General features: G+C 43.8%; 1 protein-coding gene across 1 annotated transcript in view; it reads left to right on the forward strand.

Annotated features, from left to right (window-relative positions):
- Positions 1 to 22,647, forward strand: part of LOC106562529 (tumor necrosis factor alpha-induced protein 8-like protein 3) — a 48,339-nt gene extending 25,692 nt beyond the window's left edge. The window contains exon 2 of the mRNA XM_014127463.3: positions 19,916 to 22,647. Within this exon, the coding sequence (XP_013982938.1) occupies positions 19,916 to 20,478 (563 nt within the window). The 3' untranslated portion in view covers positions 20,479 to 22,647. The remainder of the gene's footprint in view (positions 1 to 19,915) is intronic.
- Positions 22,648 to 27,083: the final 4,436 nt, after the last annotated feature.

Below are 27,083 nucleotides of genomic sequence, written 5' to 3' on the forward strand. Positions count from 1 at the left end.
GTTTAAACAGACAGCTCGGTACATTCAGCATGTCAATATTTCTTACCAAAACAAGTAGTGATGAAGTCAATCTCTCCTCCACTTTGAGCCATGAGAGATTGACATACATATGATCAATGTTAGCTCTTTGCGTACATCTGCCCTGTTCTGATCCAATTGTAATTTAACTAAGTCCCTCTTTGTAGCACCTGACCACACGACTGAACAGTAGTCCTGGTGTGACAACACTAGGGCCTGTAGGACCTACCTTGTTGATAGTGCTGTTAAGAATGCAGAGCAGCGCTTTATTATGGACAGACTTCTCCCCATCTTAGCTACTACTGCATCAATATGTTTTGACCATGACAGTTTACAATCCAAGGTTACTCCAAGCAGTTTAGTCACATGCATTACAATATTTGGTTGAGGTTTATTATTTAATTAATGATTTGTCCAAAATACAATGCTTTTAGTTTTTGAAATATTTAGGACTAACTTATTTCTTTCCACTAATTCTGAAACGGACTGCAGCTCTTTGTTAAGTGTGGAAGTAACACTTAACTGAAGTAACACTCGCTGTAGTAGCTGACGTGTAAAGTGTTGAGCCGTCTGCATACATAGACACACTGGCTTTACTCAAATTGAAAAAGGTAAGGGGCCTAGACTGCTGCCCTGGGAAATTCTTGATTCTACCTGGATTATGTTGGAGAGGCTTCCATTAAAGAGCACCCTCTGTGTTCTGTTACTTTCTATACACAATATAGCAGGGGGTGTAAAGCCATAACACATATGTTTTTCCAGCAGTAGACCAAAGCTGTATTGAAGTCTAACAAAGCAGCTCACACAATCTTTTTATCAAATCAAATCAAATCAAATTCATTTATACAGCCCTTCTTACATCAGCTGATATCTCAAAGTGCTGTACAGAAACCCAGCCTAAAACTCCAAACAGCAAGCAATGCAGGTGTAGAAGCACGGTGCCTAGGAAAAACTCCCTAGAAAGGCCAAAACCTAGGAAGAAACCTAGAGAGGAACCAGGCTATGAGGGGTGGCCAGTCCTCTTCTGGCTGTGCCGGGTAGAGATTATAACAGTATTTGGCCAAGATGTTCAAATGTTCATAAATGACCAGCATGGTCAAATAATAATATTTACAGTAGTTGTCGAGGGTGCAACAAGTCAGCACCTCAAGAGTAAATGTCAGTTGGCTTTCATAGCCGATCATTGAGAGTATCTCTACCACTCCTGCTGTCTCTAGAGAGTTGAAAACAGCAGGTCTGGGACAGGTAACACGTCCGATGAACAGGTCAGGGTTCCATAGCCGCAGGCAGAACAGTTGAAACTGGAGCAGCAGCACGGCCAGGTGGACTGGGGACAGCAAGGAGTCATCATGCCAGGTAGTCCTGAGGCATGGTCCTAGGGCTCAGGTCCTCCGAGAGAGAGAAAGAAAGAAAGAGAGAAAGAGAGAATTAGAGAGAGCATGGAGCTTTGGAGGAATACGCAGATTTAAAGAGGAGTCCGTAACTTGCTTTCTAATGATCATGATCTTTTCCTCAAAATAGTTCATGAATTTATTACTGCTGAAGTGAAAGCCATCCTCTCTTGGGGAATGCTGCTTTTTAGTTAGCTTTTCGACAGTATCAAAAATAAATTTCGGACTGTTCTTATTTTCCTCAATTAAGTTAGAAAAATAGGATGATCGAGCAGCAGTGAGGGCTCTTCGATACTGCACGGTACTGTCTTTCCAAGCTAGTCAGAAGACTTGGTGTGGCGCCATTTCCGTTCCAATTTTCTGGAAGCTTGCTTCAGAGCTCATGTATTTTCTATATACCAGGGAGCTAGTTTCTTATGACAAATGTTTTTAGTTTTTAGGGGTACAACTGCATCTAGGGTATTGCGCAATGTTAAATTGAGTTCTTCAGTTAGGTGGTTAACTGATTTTTGTCCTATGATGTCCTTGGGTAGGCAGAGGGAGTCTGGAAGGGCATCAAGGAATGTTGTTGTCTGAGAATTTATAGCACGACTTTTGATGGTCCTTTGTTGGGGTCTGAGCAGATTATTTATTGCGATTGCAAAGGTAATAAAATGGTGGTCCGATAGTCCAGGATTATGAGGAAAAATATTAAGATCCGCAACATTTATTCCATGGGACAAAACTTGGTTCAGAGTATGACTGTGGCGGTGAGTAGGTCCAGAGACATGTTGGACAAAACCCACTGAGTCGATGATGGCTCCAAAAGCCTTTTGGAGTGGGTCTGTGGACTTTTCCATGTGAATATTAAAGTCACCAAAAATTTGAATATTATCTGCTATGACTACAATGTCCGATAGGAATTCAGGGAACTCAGTGAGGAACGCTGTATATGGCCCAGGAGGCCTGTAAACAGTAGCTATAAAAAGTGATTGAGTAGGCTGCATAGATTTTATGACTAGAAGCTCAAAAGACGAAAACGTTGTTTCTTTTTTTTTTGTAAATTGAAATTTGCTATCGTAAATGTTAGCAAAACCTCCGCCTTTGCGTGATGCACGAGGGATATGGTCACTAGTGTAACCAGGAGGTGAGGCCTCATTTAACACAGTAAATTCATCAGGCTTAAGCCATATTTCAGTCAGGCCAATCACATCAAGATTATGATCAGTGATTAGTTCATTGACTATAACTGCCTTTGATGTGAGGGATCTAACATTAAGTAGCCCTATTTTGAGATGTGAGGTATCACAATCTCTTTCAATAATGGCAGGAATGGAGGAGGTCTTTATTCTAGTGAGATTGCTAAGGCGAACACCGCCATGTTTAGTTTGCCCAACCTAGGTCGAGGCACAGACACGGTCTCAATGGGGATAGCTGAGCTGACTACACTGACTGTGCTAGAGGCAGACTCCACTAAGCTGGCAGGCTGGCTAACAGCCTGCTGCCTGGCCTGCACCCTATTTCATTGTGGAGCTAGGGGAGTTAGAGCTTTAACTATGTTCATAGATAAGATGAGAGCACCCCTCCAGCTAGGATGGAGTCCGTCACTCCTCAACAGGCCAGGCTTGGTCCTGTTTGTGGGTGAGTCCCAGAAAGAGGGCCAATTATCTACAAATTCTATCTTTTGGAATGGCAGAAAACAGTTTTCAACCAGCGATTGAGTTGTGAGACTTTGCTGTAGAGCTCATCACTCCCCCTAACTGGGAGGGGGCCAGAGACAATTACTCGATGCTGACACATCTTTCTAGCTGATTTACACGCTGAAGCTATGTTGCGCTTGGTGACCTCTGACTGTTTCATCCTAACATCGTTGGTGCCGAAGTGGATAACAATATCTCTATACTCTCTACACTCACCAGTTTTAGCTTTAGCCAGAACCATCTTCAGATTAGCATTAACGTCGGTTGCCCTGCCCCCTGGTAAACAGTGTATGGTCGCTGGATGATTTGTTTTAAGTCTAATACTGCGGGTAATGGAGTAGCCAATGACTAGGGTTTTCAATTTGTCAGAGCTAATGGTGGGAAGCTTCGGCGTCTCAGACCCCGTAACAGGAGGAGTAGAGACCAGAGAAGGCTCGGCCTCTGACTCCGACTCGCTGCTTAATGGGGAGAACCGGTTGAAAGTTTCTGTCGGCTGAATGAGCGACACTGTTTGAGCATTCCTACAGCATTTCCCTCCAGAAGCCATGAGAAAGTTGTCCAGCTGCGGGGACCGTGCGAGGGGATTTATACAAACGTTACTATCTGTACTTACTGGTGGCACAGACGCTGTTTCATCCTTTCCTACACTGAAATTACCCTTGCCTAACGATTGCGTCTGAAGCTGAGCTTGCAGCACTGCTATCCTTGCCGTAAGGTGATCGTTCTCCTGTATATTATGAGTACAACGACTGCAATTAGAAGGGATCATGTTAATGTTACTACTTAGCTTCGGCTGTTGGAAGTCCTGACGAACCATGTCCAGATAAAACGTCCGTAGTGAAAAAGTTGAATGAAAAAAAGTTGAATGAGGGAAAAACTAAAAATATAAACGGTAATTAAAAAGTAAAAACCGTAAAGTTGTCAGGTAGCAAAGTAAGGTTGGCAACAAAACGCACAGCAGCACTTAAACAAGTCTGCACGTAAACAAGTAAACAAGCACCTAAACAAGTTTATCATACATTTCTCTCAGCCAATCATCAGTCATTTGTGTAAGTGCTGTGCATGTTGAATGTCCTTCGCTATAACTGTGCTGAAAGTCTGTTGTCAATTTGTTTAAAACCTGTTTGGGATAGGGGGCAGAATTTTCACGTCCGGATGAAAAAAACGTACCCGATTTAACCTGTTTGGGATAGGGGGCAGTATTTTCACGGCCGGATAAAAAACCTACCCGATTTAATCTGGTTACTACTCCTGCCCAGAAACTAGAAAATGCATATAATTAGTAGATATGGATAGAAAACACTCTAAAGTTTCTATAACTGTTTGAATGGTGTCTGTGAGTATAACAGAACTCATATGGCAGGCCAAAACCTGAGAAGATTCTATACGGGAAGTGCCCTGTCTGACCATTTCTTGTCCTTCTATAGCCTCTCTATCGAAAATACAGCCTCTGTGCTGTAACGTGACATTTTCTAAGGCTTTCATTGGCTCTAGGAAGGCGCCAGAAAGTGGAATGATGACTCTGCAGTCTCTGGGCGAAAAACAGCAGGGGTTTTGGTGAGTGGTCCTTCTGGGAACAATGACACTGAGGCGCTCGAGCACGAGACGACTCCATTTTTTTCTTTCAGTGTTTGAAGAATACGTCGTCGCCCGGTTGGAATATTATCGCTATTTTACGAGAAATATTGCATAAAAATTGATTTTAAACAGCGTTTGACATGCTTCGAAGTTCGGTAATGGAATATTTTTAATTTTTTTGTCACGAAAAGTGCCGGCGCGTCACCCTTCAGATAGTGACTTGAACGCACGAACACAACGGAGCTATTTGGATATAACTATGGATTATTTCGAACCAAAACAACATTTGTTGTTGAAGTAGAAGTCCTGGGAGTGCATTCTGATGAAGAACAGCAAAGGTAATCCAATTTTTCTTATAGTAAATCTGAGTTTGGTGAGGGCAAAACGTGGTGGGTGTCAAATTAGCTAGCCGTGATGGCCGGGCTATCTACTCAGAATATTAGCTAGCGGAATGCCTGTCCATAAGATTAAACTGGTTACTACTCTTGCCCAGAAACAAGAATATGCATATTATTAGTAGATTTGGATAGAAAACACTCTGAAGTTTCTAAAACTGTTTGAATGGTGTCTGTGAGTATAACAGAACTCATATGGCAGGCAAAAACCTGAGAAGATTCCAAGCAGGAAGTGGCCTGTCTGAGAATTTGTAGTTCTTCTTTCTAGTCCCTTTCGAAACTACAGTAGCTGTGGTGTTATGTAGCACTTTCTAAGGCTTCCATTGGCTCTCTAAAGCCTTCAGAAAGTGGATTGAGGCGTCTTCTGTCTCTGGGCAGAGTATAGTAGCTCAGTTTGTCAGTGGTCTGCCTGGTGACAAAGAGATTGTATATGAGCGGTCCTGCGACCATGCTGTTTTTTCTTTCCCTCTTTGAATGAATACACTATTGTCCGGTTGGAATATTATCGCTATTTTACGAGAAAAATACCATAAAAATGTATTTTAAACTGCGTTTGACATGCTTCTAAGTACGGTAAAGGAACATTATGGATTTTTTTGTCTCGAAATGCGCTCGCGCGTTACCCTTTGGATTGTGACCTGAATGCACGAACAAAACGGAGGTATTTGGACATAACTATGGATTATTTGGAACAAAAACAACATTTCTTGTGTAAGTAGCAGTCCTGGGATTGCATTCTGACCAAGATCAGCAAAGGTAATACAATTTTTCTAATAGTAATTCTGAGTTTAGTGAGCCCCAAACTCAAAATAGCTAACCGTGATGGCTGAGCTATGTACTCAGAATATTGCAAAATGTGCTTTCGCCGAAAAGCTATTTTAAAATCTGACATAGTGATTGCATAAAGGAGTTCTGTATCTATATTTCTTAAAATAATTGTTATGTATTTTGTCAATGTTTATGATGAGTTATTTAGTAAATTCACCGGAAGTTTTGGGTGGGAATGCATGTTCTGAACATCACATGCCAACGTAAAAAGCTGTTTTTGGATATAAATATGAACTTGATTAAACAAAACATGCATGTATTGTATAACATAATGTACTAGGAGTGTCATCTGATGAAGATCATCAAAGGTTAGTGCTTCATTTAGCTGTGTTTTGGGTTTATGTGACATATATGCTTGCTTGGAAAATGGCTGTGTGATTGTTTTTGGTTATGTACTCTCCTAACATAATCTAATGTTTTGCTTTCACTGTAAAGCCTTTTTGAAATTGGACAATGTGGTTAGATTAACGAGAGACTTATCTTTTAAATGGTGTAAAGTAGTCGTATGTTTGAAAAATTAAAATTATTGCATTTTTGAGGTTTTTGCATTTCGCGCCACGTTCTTCCATTGGATATTGGCGAGGCATTCCGCTAGCGGAACGTCTGTCCTCAACAGGTTTTAATGTAAAATAGCATTGTAGCTGGTCAAACAGCATTTTTTCCAAAAGGGACCTTGATAAGTATGATCATGTTTCTGTTACTACTAATGGTGCATGACTGATTCTCGCAGAAACATAGAACACACACACTCACACAGAGAGGGTGCAGTTGTGTGTGTAATTAGTCCACCCAGCCTGGGGGCTGTATTCAGTATCAGTCTAGTTTGTCTTAGCTGCTGTTTCTAATAACTCCATCCTCTGATGACTTGGGAACCTTCCCAAAACAAACCTTACGTCCCATTCCACCGCCACATTCCTGAGCCGGAGCTTAGCATTCCGGGCCTGACAGGGTTCCGGGGATGTGTGTTCTGATGTAATGCAGCAGAAGGTGTTGAATCAGCGTTCTGAAACCAGCAGTTGGAACAAAGACATATTGTCTCTGCTAGCCAGCTAACATAGCTGTAGACAGGCTATCTCTGCTAGCCAGCTAACATAGCTATAAACAGGCTATCTCTGCTAGCCAGCTAACATAGCTATAAACAGGCTATCTCTGCTAGCCAGCTAACATAGCTATAAACAGGCTATCTCTGCTAGCCAGCTAACATAGCTATAAACAGGCTATCTCTGCTAGCCAGCTAACATAGCTATAAACAGGCTATCTCTGCTAGCCAGCTAACATAGCTATAAACAGGCTATCTCTACTAGCCAGCTAACATAGCTATAAACAGGCTATCTAGTCTCTGGCTAGACCTGCTAACATAGCTATAGACAGGCTATCTAGTCCCTGCTAGCCAGCTAACATAGCTATAAACAGGCTATCTAGTCCCTGCTAGCCAGCTAACAAAGCTATAAACAGGCTATCTAGTCCCTGCTAGCCAGCTAACATAGCTATAAACAGGCTATCTAGTCTCTGGCTAGACCTGCTAACACAGCTAACACCTCCTCAATGCTGGTTGACAGTTCATGTACTAAACGTTGATATAGAAAATGTTGCTGTCACATATAACATATAAGATTAAAACCTAATTTAGTTGGATGGATATATTTAGCTAGATCTAATTTCAGGCCAAACTCTAGTGAATTATGGCATATGTTGACGTATATGAAATGGTGAAATTATGGCATGGGGTGTCATTTTATTTTCATTGCAATTTCCTAATGGCCACTAGGGGCAATACAATCACTTATTAACATCTAGTAGGCTCGTGAGGAGCTAGGGTGTTGGGGATGGGGTTGGGGTTGGGTGATGTTGTTTGGGTTGGGGATGGGGATGTTGTTGGGGTTGGGATTGGGGTTGGGGATGTTGTTGGGGTTGGGGTTGGAGATGTTGTTGGGGTTGGGGATGTTGTTGGCGTTGGGATTGAGGATGGGGATGTTGTTGGGGTTGAGGATGGGGATGTTGTTGGGGTTGGGGATGTTGTTGGGGTTGGGGTTGAGGATGTTGTTAGGGTTTGGGATGTTGTTGGGGTTGGGGATGTTGTTGGAGTTGGGGATGTTGTTGGGGTTGGGGTTGGAGATGTTGTTGGGGTTGAGGATGTTGTTGGGGTTGGGGTTGGAGATGTTGTTGGGGTTGGAGATGTTGTTGGGGTTGAGGATGTTGTTGGGATTGGGGTTGAGATGTTGTTGGGGTTGGGGTTGGAGTTGGGGATGTTGTTGGGGTTGGGGTTGGGGTTGGAGATGTTGTTGGGGTTGAGGATGTTGTTGGGATTGGGGTTGAGATGTTGTTGGGGTTGGAGTTGGGGATGTTGTTGGGGATGAGATTGGGGTTGGGGTTGAGGTTGGGGATGTTGTTGGGGTAGGGGTTGAGGATGTTGTTGTGGTTTGGGATGTTGCTGGGGTTGGAGATGTTGTTGGGGTTGGGAATGTTGTTGGAGATGTTGGGGTTGAGGATGTTGTTGAGGTTGGGGTTGGAGATGTTGTTGGGCTTGGGGATGTTGTTGGGGTTGGGGTTGGAGATGTTGTTGGGGTTGGGGATGTTGTTGGGGTTGGGGATGTTGTTGGGGTTGGGGTTGGGGTAGGGGATGGTGTTGGGGATGTTGTTGGGGTTGGGGATGTTGTTGGGGTTGGGGATGTTGTTGGGGTTGGGGTTGGGGTAGGGGATGTTGTTGGGGATGAGATTGGGGTTGGGGTTGAGGTTGGGGATGTTGTTGGGGTAGGGGTTGAGGATGTTGTTGTGGTTTGGGATGTTGCTGGGGTTGGAGATGTTGTTGGGGTTGGGAATGTTGTTGGAGATGTTGGGGTTGAGGATGTTGTTGAGGTTGGGGTTGGAGATGTTGTTGGGGTTGGGGATGTTGTTGGGGTTGGGGTAGGGGATGTTGTTGGGGTTGGGGTTGGGGATGTTGTTGGGGTAGGAGATGTTGTTGGGGTTGAGGATGTTTTTGGGGTAGGGGATGTTGTTTGGGTTGAGGATGTTGTTGGGGTTGGGGATGTTGTTGGGGTTGGGGATGTTGTTGGGGTTGAGGTTGGGGTTGAGGATAGGCTTAAACCATGATCTACAGTACTGCTACGAGTATAGCGTATTCAATCCCTGTGCTAAACACTTGTTTTGTAATTTTGGTTAACCCTATCTTAACCCTTAACCCTTTACCTTAACCAATCGCAGTTAATACCTAAACTTAACTGTCAAGGTTAGTTTTGGTTTTACTTATGTGCATTTTGATTGACAGCTATCGTATGTGTCTGTGTGTATGTGTGTGAGTGCACTCTTGTACTAAAATCTCAGTACTTCAGTCAGCTGCACAATAGATTGAGAAAGAATGAACAGAAAGTGAAAGAGAGGAGGAGAAAGAGGGAAGGGAAAAGAGGAGAGAACGGGGAAGAGAGAAAGGCCCACTGAGAGGATTCACCATGTAGACGAAAATAACAAAGCCCTACTTAATGTAACTTATAATGGCAATTGTATAGCTGCTGTAACTACACACATCTTTCAAAACAAGCAGAGTGTAGATAGTAATCAGTGTGTGGTATGTCCAAGACAACTTTCCTCTTGCGGACAATAAGAGTGTATCGTATTGTATACTGTATACTGTCTGTGTCTGTGTGCCAAGGCTACAGTGTTACTTCAGGTCAGGAGAGGCTTCTCTCTCTCTCTCTGCTTTCCAGAGAACCATATGACCAACAGATGGGGAGATTTGCGGTTGTTGCATAAATGTCAAATATCGACCTGGGCTTGTAAGATCAAGTTACTTATGAGAAGCACAAGAGAGGTGAGGACTCTGTGCCACCATGCCTGCAGTAACTACAGGTCTTAGAGGACACACACAAACACACACACACACACACACACACACATACCAATTCCCTATTACACTCTCTTCACTTCTGTGCACATCTGTGCTAAAAGCAATCTCCCACTTCTTACCATCCTTTTTTTCTCTCTCCCTCTCTCACACTCTCCCTCTCGCTCCCCTTTCAATTCAATTCAATTCAATTCAATTGAAAGACTTTACTGGCATGGGAAACATATGTTTACATTGCCAACGCAAGTGAAATAGATAATAACCAAAGTGAAATAAACAATATGTATATGTCTATATACAGTGTTGTAATGATGTGCAAACAATTAAAATACAAAAGGGTAAATAAATAAACATAAATATGGGTTGTATTTACAATGGTGTTTATTTTATTTATTTTACCTTTATTTAACCAGGTAGGCTAGTTGAGAACAAGTTCTCATTTGCAACTGCGACCTGGCCAAGATAAAGCAAAGCAGTTCGACACAAACAACAACACAGAGTTACACATGAAATAAACAAACATACAATCAAAAATACAGTAGAAAAATCTATATACAGCATGTGCAAATGAGGTAGGATAAGAGAGGTAAGGCAATAAATAGGCCATGGTGGCGAAGTAATTACAATATAGCAATTAAACAGTGGAATGGTAGGATGTACAGAAGATGAATGTGCAAGTAGAGATACTGGGGTGCAAAGGAGCAAGCTAAATAAATAAATACAGTATGGGGATGAGGTAGATTGCATGGGCTAATTACAGATGAGCTATGTACAGGTGCAGTGATCTGTGAGCTGCTCTGACAGCTGGTGCTTAAAGCTAGTGAGGGAGGTAAGAGTCTCCAGCTTCAGAGATTTTTGCAGTTCGTTCCAGTCATTGGCAGCAGAGAACTGGAAGGAGAGGCGGCCAAGGAAAGAATTGGCTTTGGGGGTGACCAGTGAGATATACCTGCTGTAGCGCGTGCTACGAGTGGGTGCTGCTATGGTGACCAGTGAGCTGAGATAAGGTGGGGCTTTACCTAGTAGAGATTTGGAGATGACCTGGAGCCAGTGGGTTTGGTGATGAGTATGAAGCGATGGCCAGCCAACGAGAGTGTTCAGGTCGCAGTGGTGGGTAATATATGGGGCTTTAGTGGCAAAACGGATGGCACTGTGATAAACTGCATCCAATATGTTGAATAGAGTGTTGGAGGCTTTTTTCTAGATGACATCGCCGAAGTCGAGGATCGGTAGGATGGTCAGTTTTACGAGGGTATGTTTGGCTGCATAATTGAAGGATGCTTTGTTGCGAAATAAGAAGCCGATTCTAGATTTCATTTTGGATTGGAGATGCTTAATGTTAGTCTGGAAGGAGAGTTTACAGTCTAGACAGACACCTAGGTATTTGTAGTTGTCCACATATTCTAAGTCAGAACCGTCCAGAGTAGTGATGCTGGACAAGCGGGCAGGTGCGGGCAGTGATTGGTTGAAGAGCATGCACTTAGTTTTACTTGAATTTAAGAGCAGTTGGAGGCCACGGAAGGGGAGTTGTATGGCATTGAAGTTCGTCTGGTGGTTAGTTAACACAGTGTCCAAAGAAGGGCCAGAAGTATTCAGAATGGTGTCATCTGCATAGAGGTGGATCAGAGAATCCCCAGCAGCGAGAGCGACATCATTGATGTATACAGAGGAGAGAGTCGGCCCGAGAATTGAACCCTGTGGCACCCCCATAGAGACTGCAAGAGGTCCGGACAACAGGCCCTCCGATTTGACACACTAAACTCTATCAGAGAAGTAGTTGGTGAACCAGGCGAGGCAATCATTTGAGAAACCAAGGCTGTTGAGTCTGCCAATAAGAATGCAGTTATTGATAGAGTCGAAAGCCTTGGCCAGGTCGATGAATACGGCTGCACAGTAATGTCTCTTATCGATGCCGGTTATGATATCGTTTAGGACCTTGAGCGTGGCTGAGGTGCAGGTTTTGCAGTTCTTTAAGAACATCAGCTATCTGGATTTGGGTGAAGGAGAAATAGGGAGGCTTGGGCGAGTTGCTGTGGGGAGTGCAGGGCTGTTGACCAGGGTAGGGGTAGCCAGGTGGAAAGCATGGCCAGCCGTAGAAAAATGCTTATTGAAATTCTCAATTATAGTGAATTTATTGGTGGTGACAGTGTTTGCTAGCCTCAGTGCAGTGGCCAGCTGGAAGGAGGTGCTCTTATTCTCCATGGACTTTACAGTGTCCTAGAACTGTTTTGAGTTTGTCCTACATCATGCAAATTTCTGCTTGAAAAAGCTAGCCTTAGCTTTCCTTAACTGCCTGTGTATATTTGTTCTTGACTTCCCCGAAAAGTTCCATATCACGGGGGCTATTTGATGCTAATGCAGAACGCCACAGGATGTTTTTTGTGCTGGTCAATGGCAGTCAGGTCTGGAGAGAACCAAGGGCTAAATCTGTTCCTGGTTAATTTTTTTTTGAAAGGGGCATGCTTATTTAAGCATGGTGAGGAAGGCAGTTTTAAAGAATGACCAGGCATCCTCAACTGACGGGATGAGGTCAATGTCATTCCAGGATACCCGGGCCAGGTCGATTAGGAAGGCCTGTTCGCTGAAGTGTTTTAGGGAGCGTTTGATAGTGATGAGGGGTGGTCGTTTGACCGCAGACCCGTTACGAAGGCAGGCAATGAGGCAGTGATCTAGAGGTGTATTTGGAGGGCAAGTTGGTTAGGAGGATATCTATGAGGGTCCCGTGTTTACGGATTTAGGGTTGTACCTTGTGGGTTCATTGATAATTTGTGAGAGATTGAGGGCATCAAGCTTAGATTGTAGGATGGCCGGGGTGTTAAGCATGTCCCAGTTTAGGTCACCTAACAGCACTAGCTCTGAAGATAGATGGGGGGCAATCAGTTCACATATGGTGTCCAGGGCACAGCTGGCGTCAGAGGGTGGTCTATAGCAAGCGGCAATGGTGAGAGACTTGTTTCTGGAAAGGTGGACTTTTAAAAGTATAAGTTCAAATTGTTTGGGTACAGACCTAGATAGTAAGACAGAACTCTGCAGCCTATCTCTGAAGTAGATTGCAACACCGCCCCCTTTGGCAGTTCTATCTTGTCGGAAAATGTCATAGTTAGGGATGGAAATTTCTGGGGGTTTGGTGGTCTTCCTGAGCCAGGATTCAGACACGGCTAGGACATCCGGGTTGGCAGAGTGTGCTAGGGCAGTGAATAAAACAAACTTAGGGAGGAGGCTTCTAATGTTAACATGCATGAAACCAAGGCTTTTACGGTTACAGAAGTCAGCAAATGATATCGCCTGGGGAATGGGAGTGGAGCTAGGCACTGCAGGGCCTGGATTAACCTCCACATCACCAGAGGAACAGAGGAGGAGTAGGATAAGGGAATGGCTAAAGGATAAAATAACTGGTTGTCTAGTACGTTCAGAACAGAGAGTAGAAGGAGCAGATTTCTGGGCACGGTAGAATAGATTCAAGGCAAAATGTACAGACAAAGGTATGGTAGGATGTGGATACAGTGAGGGTAAACCTGTGCCTAGAGTGATGATGAAAGAGATTTTGTCCCTAGAAATATAATTTAAATCAGGTGATGTCACCGCATGTGTGGTAGGTGGAACTAAAGTGTTAAATAAGGCGTATTTAGCAGGGCTAGAGGCTCTACAGTGAAATAAGGCAATAAATACTAAACAAAACAGCAATGGACAAGGCAATTGACGTTAGCGAGAGGCATGTGTAGCCGAGTGATCATAGGAGTCCAGTGAGTGGCTTCAGCTAGCAAGCTAACAGAAGGGCCTTGGAGGGACGTCACGATGGAAGAAAGTCTGTTGTGGGTTCCTCGTGCTATTACATCGGCAGACAGATCAGCAGGGCTCCGTGTGGTAAACCAGGCCAATTGGCAGAATAGGTATAGTGGCCAAAGAGTTTGTCAGATGGGCCTCTTAAGCTAACAGTCCGATGTACTTTAGACAGCTAGCGGGCCGGGGCTAACTAGTAGCCAGTTAGCTGGGAGCCAGTTAACTGGCTAGCTTTTGATGAGTTGATGAGTTCTTAAGTTTAAAAATAGCAGATCCGTACCACATTGGGTGAGGTGGGTTGCAGGAGAGAATATTCAGTCCGTAGATAGAAAGTAACATTAAAATATTAAATATATATATGAAGAAAAAAAAAAGGAAAAACGATGTTTACAAGGGACAGGAAGGGACAAGACAAAAACACACGTCCGACTGCTACGCCATCTTTGAAGAAAGAAATTCTTCACTGGTTGCCCTTTTCTTGTGGCAACAGGTCACAAATCTTGCTGCTGTGATTGCACAGTGTGGTATTTCACCCAACAGATATGGGAGTTTATCAAAATGTAATTTGTTTTCGAATTCTTTGTGGGTCTGTGTAATCTGAGGGAAATATGTGTCTCTAATATGGTCATACATTTGGCAGGAGGTTAGGAAGTGCAGCTCAGTTTCCACCTTATTTTGTGGGTAGTGTGCACATAGCCTGTCTTCTCTTGAGAGCCAGGTCTGCCTACGGTGGCCTTTCTCAATAGCAAGGCTATGCTCACTGAGTCTGTACATAGTCAAAGCTTTCCTTAGGTTTGGGTCAGTCACAGTGGTCAGGTATTCTGCCACTGTGTACTCCCTGTTTAGGGCCAAATAGCATTCTAGTTTGCTCAGTTTTTTTGTTAATTCTTTCCAATGTGTCAAGTAATTATCTTTTTGTTTTCTCATGATTTGGTTGGGTCTAATTGTGTTGCTGTCCTGTGGCTCTGTGGGGTGTGTGTGTGTGTGTGTGTGTGTGTGAGTGTGTGTGTGTGTGTGTGTGTGTGTGTGTGTGTGTGTGTGTGTGTGTGTGTGTGTGTGTGTGTGTGTGTGTGTGTGTGTGTGTGTGTGTGTGTGTGTGTGTGTGTGTGTGTGTGTGTGTGTGTGTGTGTGTGTGTTTGTGAACAGAGCCCCAGGACCAGCTTGCTTAGGGGAGTCTTCTCCAGGTTAATCTCTCTGTAGCTAATGGCTTTGTTATGGAAGGTTTGGGAATCGCTTCCTTTTAGGTGGTTGTAGAATTGAATGGCTCTTTTCTGGATTTTGATAATTAGTGGGTATCGGCCTAATTCTGCTCTGCATGCATTATTTGGTGTTCTACGTTGTACACAAAGGATAGTTTTGCAGAATTCTGCATGCAGAGTCTCAATTTGGTGTTTGTCTTATTTTGTGAATTCTTGGTTGGTGAGCGGACCCCAGACCTCACAAACATAAATGGCAATGAGTGTTTTTAACCAGATCCTAATTGGTATGTTGAATTTTATGTTCCTTTTGATGGCATAGAAAGCCCTTCTTGCCTTGTCTCTCAGATTGTTCACAGCTTTGTGGAAGTTACCTGTGGTGCTGATGTTTAGACCAAGGTATGTATAGTTTTTTTGTGTGCTCTAGGGCAACGGTGTCTAGATGGAATTTATATTTGTGGTCTTGGTGACTGGACCTTTTTTGGAACACCGTTATTTTGGTCTTACTGCGGTTTACTGTCAGGGACCAGGTCAAGCAGAATCTTTGCAGAATATCTAGATGCTGCTGTAGGCCCTCCTTGGTTGGGGACAGAATCACCAGATCATCAGCAAATAGTAGACATTTGACTTCTGATTCTAGTAGGGTGAGGCCGGGTGCTGCAGACTTTTCTAGTGCCCTCGCCAATTCATTGATATATATGTTGAAGAGGGTGGGGCTTAAGCTGCATCCCTGTCTCACCCCATGGCCCTGTGGGAAGAAATGTGTGTGATCTTTGTCTATTTTAACTGCACACTTGTTGTTTGTGTACATGGATTTTATAATGCCGTATGTTTTTCCCCCAACACCACTTTCCATCAATTTGTATAGCAGACCCTCATGCCAAATTGAGTCGAAGGCTTTTTTCAAATCAACAAAGCATGAGAAGACTTTGCCTTTGTTTTGGTTTGTTTGTTTGTCAATTAGGGTGTGCAGGGTGAATACGGGGTCTGTCGTACAGTAATTTGGTAAAAAGCCAATTTGACATTTGCTCAGTATATTGTTTTCACTAAGGAAATGTACGAGTCTGCTGTTAATGCTAATGCAGAGGATTTTCCCAAGGTTGCTGTTGACGCATATCCCACGGTAGTTATTGGGGTGAAATTTGTCTCCACTTTTGTGGATTGGGGTGATCAGTCCTTGTTTCCAAATATTAGGGAAGGTGCCAGAGCTAAGGATGATGTGAAAGAGTTTTAGTATAGTCAATTGGAATTTGTTGTCTGTATATTTGATCATTTCATTAAGGATACCATCAACACCACATGCCTTTTTGGGTTGGAGGGTTTTTATTTTGTCCTGTAGCTCATTCAAGGTAATTGGAGAGTCCATAGGGTTCTGATAGTCTTTAATTTTGATTCTAAGATTTGTATTTGATCATGTATTATGTTTTTGCTGTTTGTTCTTTGTTATAGAGCCAAAAAGATTGGCGAAGTGGTTTACCCATACATCTCCATTTTGGATAGATAATTCTTAGTGTTGTTGTTTGTTTAGTGTTTTCCAATTTTCCCAGAAGTGGTTAGAGTCTATGGATTCTTCAATTACATTAAGTTAATTTCTGACGTGCTGTTCCTTCTTTTTACGTAGTATTTCTGTATTGATTTAGTGATGCACCATAGTGAAGGCGTAGACTCTGGTCTCTCTCTGTCTCTCTGTCTCTCTGTCTCTCTACGTCTCTCTACGTCTCTCTACGCCTCTCACTGCCTCTCTCTGTCTCTCTCTGTCTCTCTCTGCCTCTCTCTCTCCATGTCTGTCTCTCTCTGTCTCTCTCTCTGTCTCTGTCTGTCTCTCTCTGTCTCTCTCTGTCTCTTTCTGTCTCTCTGTCTCTCTCTACATCTCTGTCTCTCTCTACATCTCTGTCTCTCTCTGTCTCGCTGTCTCTCTCTGTCTCTGTCTGTCTCTGCCTCTGTCTGTCGGTCTCTGTCTCTCTCTGTCTTTCTCTCTCTCTCTGTCTCTCTCTCCCCCTCCCCCAGGCTGAATTCCTACTCAGGGAAACTAGAAAGAAGCCAAGAAGATAAAAAGCCTCTTTAATCATAGTGGTTGATATGTGGTGTGTAATTTGGTGCTGGGTGGGATGAAAATAAAACCCATTCACAGCCGTACTCTGCCCACGCCTCCCACCCCTCTGTGTGTTTGCATGCGTGTGTGTGTGTGTGTGTGTGTGTGTGTGTGTGTGGTGTGTGTGTGTGTGTGTGTGTGTGTGTGGTGTGTGTGTGTGTGTGTGTATCGGTGATTGTGTGCGAGTGTGTGTGTGTGCGCGCGTGTGTGTGTGTGGGTTTGTGTGTGTGTGTGTTTGTGTGTGTGTCTGTGTGTGTTTGTATGCATGTGTGTGTGTGTGTGTGTGTGTGTGTGTGTGTGTGTGTGTGTGTGTGTGTGTGTGTGTGTGTGTGTGTGTGTGTGTGTGTGTGTATCGGTGCGTGCATGTGAGTGTACATGGGTGTGTGCCTCACATGCACTCAGACTCAAACACATGCTATATGTTAGCTTGCTGGCATTTCTCTGAAGAGACATTTCTAGTTTCTTGTTTTCCTCTCCATTACAAGCCAGCTGTAGCTTCTGTTCTTCATACATGTGACACACATGTGATTTGCTTTTGGTCATTTATGTTCTTATTTATTTATGTATTTATTCATGTATTTATGTATTCATTTATTTATTATTTCATTCATTTTTTTATCTATCTATCTATTTATCAGTGGTGGAAAAAGTACCCGATTGTCATACTTGAGTAAAAGTTAAGATACCTTAATAGAAAATGACTCAAGTAAAAGGGAAAGTCATCCAGTAAAATACTACTTGAGTAAGTCTAAAAGTATTTGGTTTAAAATGTACTTAGATATCAAAAGTAAATGGAATTGCTAAAATATATTTAAGTATCAAAAGTAAAAGTACAAACCATTTCAAATTCCTTATATTAAGCAAAGCAGACGGTACCATTTTCTTGTTTTTAAAATGTATGGATAGCCAGGGGCACACTCCAACACTCAGACATTATTTAAAAAAGATGCCTTTGTTTTTAGTGAGGCCGCCAGACCATAGGGAGTAGGGATGACCACGTGTTCTCTTGATAAGTGTGTGAATTTCACAATTTTCCTGTCTTGCTAAGCATTCAAAATATAACAAGTAATTTGGGTTGTCAGGGAAAATGTATGGAGTAAAAAGTACAATATTTTCTTTAGGAATGTAGTGAAGTAAAAGTAAAAGTTCTCAAAAATATAAATACTAGAGTAAAGTACAGATACCCCAAAAAACGACTTAAGTAGTACTTTCAAGTATTTTTACTTAAGTACTTTAAACCACTGATATTTATTATTGTTCATTCTTTCGTTCATTCATTTGTTTATTAATTAATGCATTTGTTGAGTCATAGGGACAGGAGTTTTCCATGTGAACTGGCCAGGAGAAACTCCTGACCCAACTCTAAGGTCCTCACCATCCCTCAGTCTACCAGTCAGTCATTATCCCCGTCAGTCTACCAGTCAGTCATTATCCTTCTCAGTCTACCAGTCAGTCATTATCCCCCTCAGTCTACCAGTCAGTCATTATCCCCCTCAGTCTACCAGTCAGTCATTATCTTCCTCAGTCTACCTGTCAGTCATTATCCCCCTGTCTACCAGTCAGTCATTATCCTCCTCAGTCTACAAGTCAGTCATTAACTCCCTCAGTCTACCTGTCAGTCATTATCCTCCTCAGTCTACCAGTCAGTCATTATCCTTCTCAGTCTACCAGTCAGTCATTATCCTCCTCAGTCTACCAGTCAGTCGCTATCCCCCTCAGTCTACCAGTCAGTCATTATCCTCCTCAGTCTACCAGTCAGTCATTATCCACCTCAGTCTACCAGTCAGATTATCCCCGTCAGTCTACCAGTCAGTCATTATCTCCCTCAGTCTACAAGTCAGTCATTAACTCCCTCGGTCTACCAGTCAGTCATTATCCACCTCGGTCTAACAGTCAGTCATTATCCACCTCTGTCTAACAGTCAGTCATTATCCCCGTCAGCCTACCAGTCAGTCATTATCTCCCTCAGTCTACCAGTCAGTCATTATCCCCGTCAGTCTACCAGTCAGTCATTATCCCCCTCAGTCTACCAACCAGTCATTATCCCCCTCAGTCTACCAGTCAGTCACTATCCCCCTCAGTCTACCAACCAGTCATTATCCCCCTCAGTCTACCAAGCAGTCATTATCCTCCTCAGTCTACCAGTCAGTCACTATCCCCCTCAGTCTACCAACCAGTCATTATCCCCCTCAGTCTACCAAGCAGTCATTATCCCCCTCAGTTTACCAGTCAGTCATTATCCCCCTCAGTCTACCAGTCAGTCATTATCCCCTTCAGTCTACCAGTCAGTTGTTATCCTCTCAGTCTACCAGTCAGTCAGACCACTGTAGTTTTACTGTAGTATAAAGGAGTGGAATGATTATGTAAAATAAGTGTTGTTTGACAAGAGAGAAAATAGCCAGAGAAGTTATGTTTTTTTTTACGTTAGGGAATGTAAGAGGTAAATGACGCAAAGCTATCCAGACTATCGTACTGTGTGTGTGTGTGAGCATGTGTGTGCGTCGGCCATTTCACTGCAAGTTTCAGACGGTTTGATTTTCCAGATAATTTACTGTAATGACTTCATTTAACCTTTACTGATCCAGGAACTGATCCAGGAACTGATCCTCTTTAGACTTCCCCTTTAATGCTACTGATATAATTGCTGCTGGTCTGACAACCAGAGGACAACTGTAGACCTGTGACAAAGTGTTATGAGTTTGACTCCTGTACTCTGAGTTTACAGTATCTGTTCACTGTCAAAAGTGCCTGACTACAGTATGACTTTAAATGGAGGGTTAGTATAAAGCATATCTTCTCTGTGTGTTTGGTCCTGATTCGTCCTTCTCTTTGACAAGAGCTTTAAACAGAGAGACAGAGAGGAATGTGTGTTTGACTGGGTGGGCTTTGGAGCTAAACACTAACTCTCTCTCTCCTTCTATACCTCCCCACCTCTCTCCCTCTCCCCCTTTACTCCCCATCTCCCTCTTCCCCCTCTCTCCTCCTCCGTCCTCCTACCTCCCCTTCCTCCATCCCCCCTCTCCCCACCTCTCTCCCCCTAACTCCTCCCCTCTCTCCCCCCACGCTCCTCTCCTCCCCATCTCTCTCTCTCCCCTCCTTCTCCACCCTGTCACCCCCCTCCAGGCCAGGAGTGTTTCAACTCTCGCTCCCTGGCCCTCCAGGCACAGAAGAAGATCCTATCCAAGATGGCGACCATGGCGGTGGCCAACCTCCTGACGGACGACGTCAGCAGTGAGATCCTGGACGAGCTGTACAAGGCCAGCCGGGAGTTCACTAAGAGTAAGAAGGAGGCCCACAAGATCGTCAAAGACATCATCAAGATCGCCCTGAAGATCGGCATCCTGTACCGCAACCACCAGTTCAGCCCAGACGAACTGGACACGGTCGAACGCTTCAAGAAGAAGATGAACCATGCGGCCATGACGGCAGTCAGCTTCTACGAGGTGGATTACACGTTCGACCACCACATTCTGTCAGAGTTGCTGCTGGAATGCCGGGATCTTCTGCATGCGCTGGTGGAGCAGCACCTGACCCTGCGGTCGCACACTCGCATCGACCACGTGTTCAACCACTTTGCCCACGGGGAGTTCCTGGCCGAGCTGTACGGAGACAGAGAGGAGTACAGACTGTACCTGAGGAAGATCTGCAATGGGATCAACAAACTGCTGGATGAGGGAACGCTTTAACCTCTAACCCCTGATCTCTCACCTCTCACCTTTAACCTGACATTTCACCCTGTTCCTCCCTTCCTATTACTCAATCTCCATGGTTGCGGCTCAAAAATCCCCCCTTTCTCCTGAAGTGTGCACTTGTTCACTTCCCTTCATGGATTTGAAAGGAAATGATTGGTATATGGAACCTCCTTGTAGCCCATGCTTACACTAATCCAATATATTTACATTTGTGGGGAGTAGCAAATGAGTGCACACTTCAGGAAGAAGGAGAGATTATTGGGACACACTCCTCCTCTTCCTCCGGTTTCTCCACAAATCTGCTTTTCCTCCTCCTCTCATTCCTTCTCTTTTTTTAAATCCGCTCCTGGTCTGTTCTGTTCTACCTTTACCCTTCTTTTTCCTCCTGTTCTCCCACTTCCTCCTCTTTTCTCTCCTCCTCTCCCACTTCCTCCTCTCTTTTCTCTCCTCCTCTCCCACTTCCTCCTCTCTTTTCTCTCCTCCTCTCCCACTTTCTCCTCTCTTTTCTCTCCTCCTCTCCCACTTCCTCCTCTCTTTTCTCTCCTACCCTCATCTCCCTGCTCCTCTTCTTTCCTGTCCTTGTTTCTCTCCGTATTCTCCTGCTCCTCTTCTTTCCTCTCCTTGTTTCACTCCTTTTCTCTATGGAGTTGCCATGACATTGATGAACTTTATGTATAATTCTAAGATATTTACCTGGTATCACAGCTCTGTTCTGCGAGGTGTTTTCTCTACATCCCTCTCCCTCTCCCTCTCCCTCTCCCGCACCATCCCCAAAGTTGGTAAGAGTGTGGCGCTAGCAAATCCATGGTAATTGGTTCACTTCCCACAAGGATCATACACACATATTAAAGACATATTCACTCACACACTGTTCTGTTAGTGGCTTTGCAAAAAACATCTGCTAAGTGACAGATATTATGTCCTAATAAAGTCTAGGAAGTCACTACAGGAGAGTGTGAAAGGGGGGGTGGATCACCAGCGTAGCGTCTGATAGGCTATGACTGCGACTGGTCGTTCACATAGCAACGCAGCCTACATAAAACAACAAGACCCATGAGAGACCTGTGAATCAGAAGAGTTTTTTCCCTCTTTGGCATTCAAGATATCCAAAATCTGTGTTGATTACGTGATAGCAACATTATACATACTGTAGTGTTCGTACTTATAGCTTTACTGCTCTGAATCAAGGCCAAAAATAATTATGATGTTTTGTAAATACACTGTTTGTTCTCTCTCCTTTTGTCATTATTACTGTGTGTGGGCGTCATGGTGTCTTATATCAGGACCTGGAGTTTTTCCTGACCAGGTGACCTTCATTACAAGGAAAAACTCCTGATCGTGTAGTTCTGCATACTGTATACATCGTTAACCAATCACAGCCAACCGTCACCATTTCCTGCCAAATACTAAGGCTGGGATTCAATCCTCCACGCACCCTAACAATCTTTTAAAAAAGGAGGCCCACAAGATGTTTACCATGAATACGATCTCCGTGAATGTCGGGGCAAATGCCTTTAAAAGCTGCATTGTTGGTTGTATAGTGACCTGCGGTGTAGCACGCCACGGATTGAGGCCAGGCCTAAATGAATCTTGCAGTTCTGACTGTTAAGGCCTTGAAGATAACTCTGTCCCTATGGTTTTCTCTGCATTTTCCCTATCGGGCAGTGTTTTGTGTGTGTATGTGTGTGTGTGTGTATGTACACATTTTACTATACTTGTGAGTACAAGAATAGTAAACCAACTAAAATTCAGGGAAGTGAGGAAATATTGCCGGTACTCACTTGCAAAAATGCTTTTAAGGTTTAGGAATTAGGTTATGGGTTAGTGTTAGAATTAGAATTAGGGTTAGGGTTAGGGGTTAGGGGTGAATGTTAGGATAAGGATTAGGGTTAGGTTTAGGGTTAAGGAAAATAGGATTATGAATCAATTGTTGGTCCCCAAAAAGTTCTCACAAGTATAGTAAGACATACAGTATGTGTGTGTGTGTGTGTGTGTGTGTGTGTGTGTGTGTGTGTGTGTGTGTGTGTGTGTGTGTGTGTGTGTGTGTGTGTGTGTGTGTGTGTGTGTGTGTGTGTGTGCTTGCTTGCGTGCGCATCATGTGTCTGTATCCTCTTTGCCAGGGTGTAACACGTTTATCTTTTATTAAAGATTCCTTATAAATCAGTGCTTGAAGTTTGATGCTTTGTTCAGTATATTTTATGACCTGTTACATACCTCTCATCCTGCTCCCCTCCACCCATCCTCTCCTTTCCTATCTTCTCCCATCCTTTTATAGAATAGGACAGCAGGACAATGAGACTGAGGAGACAGAGGATAGAACAGGACCGCAGGACAATGAGACTGAGGAGACAGAGGACAGAATAGGGCCGCAGGACAATGAGACTGAGGAGACAGAGGATAGAATAGGGCCGCAGGACAATGAGACTGAGGAGACAGAGGATAGAATAGGGCAGCAGGACAATGAGACTGAGGAGACAGAGGATAGAATAGGACCGCAGGACAATGAGACTGAGGAGACAGAGGATAGAATAGGGCCGCAGGACAATGAGACTGAGGAGACAGAGGATAGAATAGGGCAGCAGGACAATGAGACTGAGGAGACAGAGGGTAGAATAGGACCTCAGGACATGGCCTGGTCACACATGCACATCCGCGCATGCTCTCTTGCTCACGCACACACTAGCAGGCACACACATATGCACACTCGCACACTCTCACACACGCACACACACATCCTCTGTCCCAAATGGCGTCCTATTCCCTATGTACAGAAGTACACTATCTTTGACAAGAGCCCAATATCAGAGGAGACCTGTGACCTCTAGTGGCAGGAAAGTGGAACAGCATAACGGGATCTACAGATACTTGGTCTTTGTTCCAAATTGCACCCTACGGTACTTTGGACCAGGGCTCATAGTGCACTGTGTAGGGAATAGGGTGCCATTTGTACTATCTGTATTGCTGTGAAGCTGCTGTGTTTAAATGTTCTGTGGATCTCTGTGTTCAGGGAAAAATAAAATAACATCTTTCACCTTGTTGCTGATACTTCTTCAACACTTTCTACAGAGCTAATAGAAAGAGGAGGAAGGGAAGCGCTACTAAGGTACACAATAGTAAATGTTGGTAGACAGAAGGTGCTCTTTGGTAAAAAGGTTGAGTTGGTCTTCAAAAAGAAAGGAGGACCAAGGCACTCTTCATATAATTGATTAAAATGCCTTTATTAGTATGGCATGTTCAATAGAAACAATGTTTTTAAAAAACCGACGCGTTTCGGCTGCATGGCCTTCATCAGGGTGTACAAAGAAATAATACAATGTTCTCTGTTTAACAGCTTTTCCAATTAACCCTAATTAGAAGGGGGAGTGGTTAAAATTGATTGGACACACCTAGTAAGCAATAGTATACACACTTTAAAGTGAAATGCTGCAGCTATGTTATCATAAAAATGTAACTCCAAACTAGAAGTATCAGAACACTTAGAAAGGTAGTTCTAACCTTAAATATGTCTGGGAGAAGTGTCAAGAATAAGAAAGCAATACATTCCATAGTACACTAGAACACAGCAAAACATGAACAACAAGAGTCTAAACATAGCTGAGGGCAATTGAGCAAAATATCCACTAGATGACAGCAAATGTACCCATCACAACCCTACAGGAAGGGTGAGAAATCCATATCTTCATTTAAACCCGGGTATTTAATGGCCTGTAGTTTGTAAATCCCCAAACTTTCCCTTTGGTTTAACTGTTTAAGACGGTCCCCTTTTCTAATAGAGGCCGGAATATGATCAATACCCATAGCTTGTAGGGAGGCAGGGTTGCCATGGTGTAAGGACTTGTAGTGCCTTGCCATGGGGTAGTCTTCATTGCCTACCCGTATGGCGTACTTGTGTTCCGCTAGGCGATCTTGAAGGCATCTCTTTGTCCGTCCAATGTAGAACACCTTGCACTGTGGACATTCCAATCTATAGATGACATGAGTGGTTTTGCAGTTAATGAAATGCTTGACGTAATACTCCATTTTGGAAGCTGTATCAACAAAATACTTTTCCTGTGCAATATTTCTGCAATGGTTGCACTGGTTACATTTAAAAGAGCCCTTGGGTTTGTGGCCAAGCCACGTTTTTTGAGAGTCACCCGGAAGATAACTGTGGACTAATTTGTCCTTTAGGGTAGGACATCTCTTAAAGCTTATGACTGGTGGCTCAGGAAAGACTTGGCGTAGTAGCGTATCACTTTGGATGATTCCCCAATTATTTTTAATGATTCTTTTAATGTTCTCTGCTTCAGTGCTGTATTTTGTAACAAAATACACTCTCTCTGATGCATCACGAGGCACTCCCCTTCGCAACAAGTTCTCTCTGTCAAGTAATCCAGCCCTTATACCTGCATCTTTCAGGACCTGGACGCTGTAGCCCCGATTCAAGAAACGATTCTCCAATTCAGCAGATTTGACACTATAGTCTGTTTCCTGATCGCAAATTCTGCGGACTCTTTGGAATTGGCCATATGGAATATTCTCTTTTAGCCTTTTGGGGTGAAAGCTGTCTGCCCTCAGAATGGTATTCCCATCTGTAGGCTTCCTAAAGATTGATGTGTGCAAACAACCTTTGTCATTTTTACTGATGTCGAGGTCCAAAAAATGAATGTTATCCTTGCTATACTCCATAGTTAGTTTGATGTTAGGGTTAATGCTGTTAAGGTATTGGTGGAAGGAAATAAGTTCATCTTCTGAGCCGGACCAAAAAAGGCAAACATCATCAATATAGCGTCCCCACCATATAATCCGGTCAAAGAAATGGTTATTAGAAGGATCCAAAATGAAGTCATTTTCCCATTTACCCAAGTACAAAACAGCATAGGAAGGGCTATAGCAAGCTCCCATGGCACATCCTTTGACCTGTTTAAAAATACGGTGGCTTTAGATAAAAGTGTTTGCTAAATGGCATCTATTAATATATTAGGACATCAGATGAGCGATGACACAGATAATGAAGAACTGACACTCAGTATCTTACCACAAACACCCACCCACACACACACCCAACCCCCAATGATGAGGCTGATTCAAGTTAATAAGTTCTCTTTAATATGATTTATGTATCATCAAGTGCTTTGAGAGGCTGGTTATGACACACATCAACTCCATCATCCCAGACACCATAGACCCACTCCAATTTGCATACCGCCCCATCAGATCCATAGACAACGCAATCTCAATTGCGCTCCACACTGCCCTCACACACCTAGATAAGAGGAATACCTGTGTGAGAATGTTGTTCATTGACTACAGCTCAGCGTTCAACACCATTGTCCCCTCAAAGCTCATCAGTAAGCTTAGGACTCTGGGTCTGAACACCTCCCTCTGCAACTGGATCCTGGACTTCCTGATGGGCCGACCCCAGGTGGTGAGGGTAGGCAACAACATATCCACGCTGACCCTCAACACGGGGGCCCCTCAGGCGTGTGTGCTTAGTCCCCTCCTGTACTCACTGTACACCCACGACTGCATGGCCACACACGACTGCAACACCATCAGCAAGTTTGCTGATGACAAGATGGTGGTAGGCCTGATCACCGGCGACGATGAGACAGCCTATAGGGAGGAGATCAGTCACCTGGCAGTGTGGGGCCGGAACAACAACCTCTCCCTCAATGTAAGTAAGACCAAAGAGCTGATAGTGGACTACAGGAAACAGGGGCGAGCACGCCCCCATCCACATCAACTGGACTGCAGTGGAGCGGGTTGAGTGCTTCAAGTTCCTCGGTCACCAAATCACTAAGAACTTAAAATTGTCCCCTCAGGAGGTTGAAAAGGTTTGGCATGGACCCTCTAATCCTCAAAAAGTTCTACAGCTGTACCATTGTGAGAATCTTGACTGGCTGTATCACAGCTTGGTATGGCAATAGCACCGCACTCGATCGCATGGCGCTACAGAGGGTGGTGTGGACAGCCCAGTACATCACTGGGGCCGAGCACCCTGCCATATATCAGGACCTCAATATCAGGCGGTGTGAAAGGATGGCCCGGAAAGTCGTTAAAGGCTCCAAGTCTGACACGAACAGGCTCCTGAACAGCTTCTACCCCCATGTCATAAGACTGCTAAATAGCTAACTAAATAGCTACACAGACTATCTGAGTTGATCTTTGTATTTTATTTGTATTTTTGCGCTGTCTTTATGCACACTCACAGGGCCCTACACACACTGATACTCCAACACACATACAAACACTCACTCCATAATTTGCTCACACACACATAATATGCACATACATTTATATTCATTCTAAACACACGCTCATCCACTCACATACAACACCGGAGGCTGCTGAGGGGAGGTCTGCTTATAATAATGGCTGCAATGGAGTGAATGGAATGGTATCAAACACATGGAAAACGTGTTTGATGTGTTCGATACCATTCCATTGATTTTGTTCCAACAATTACTGGAGCACTTCATCCCCGATTAAGGTGCCACCAGCCACCTGTGACATACAATCATCATATAAATCAAAGATGGAACCTTGGTTTCTCAAATGACTGCCTCGCCTGGTTCACCAACTACTTCTCAGACAGAGTTCAGTGTGTCAAATCAGAG

The sequence above is a fragment of the Salmo salar genome, chromosome 11, assembly GCF_965601325.2.
Source record: "Salmo salar chromosome 11, fSalSal1, whole genome shotgun sequence".
NCBI lineage: Eukaryota > Metazoa > Chordata > Actinopteri > Salmoniformes > Salmonidae > Salmo > Salmo salar.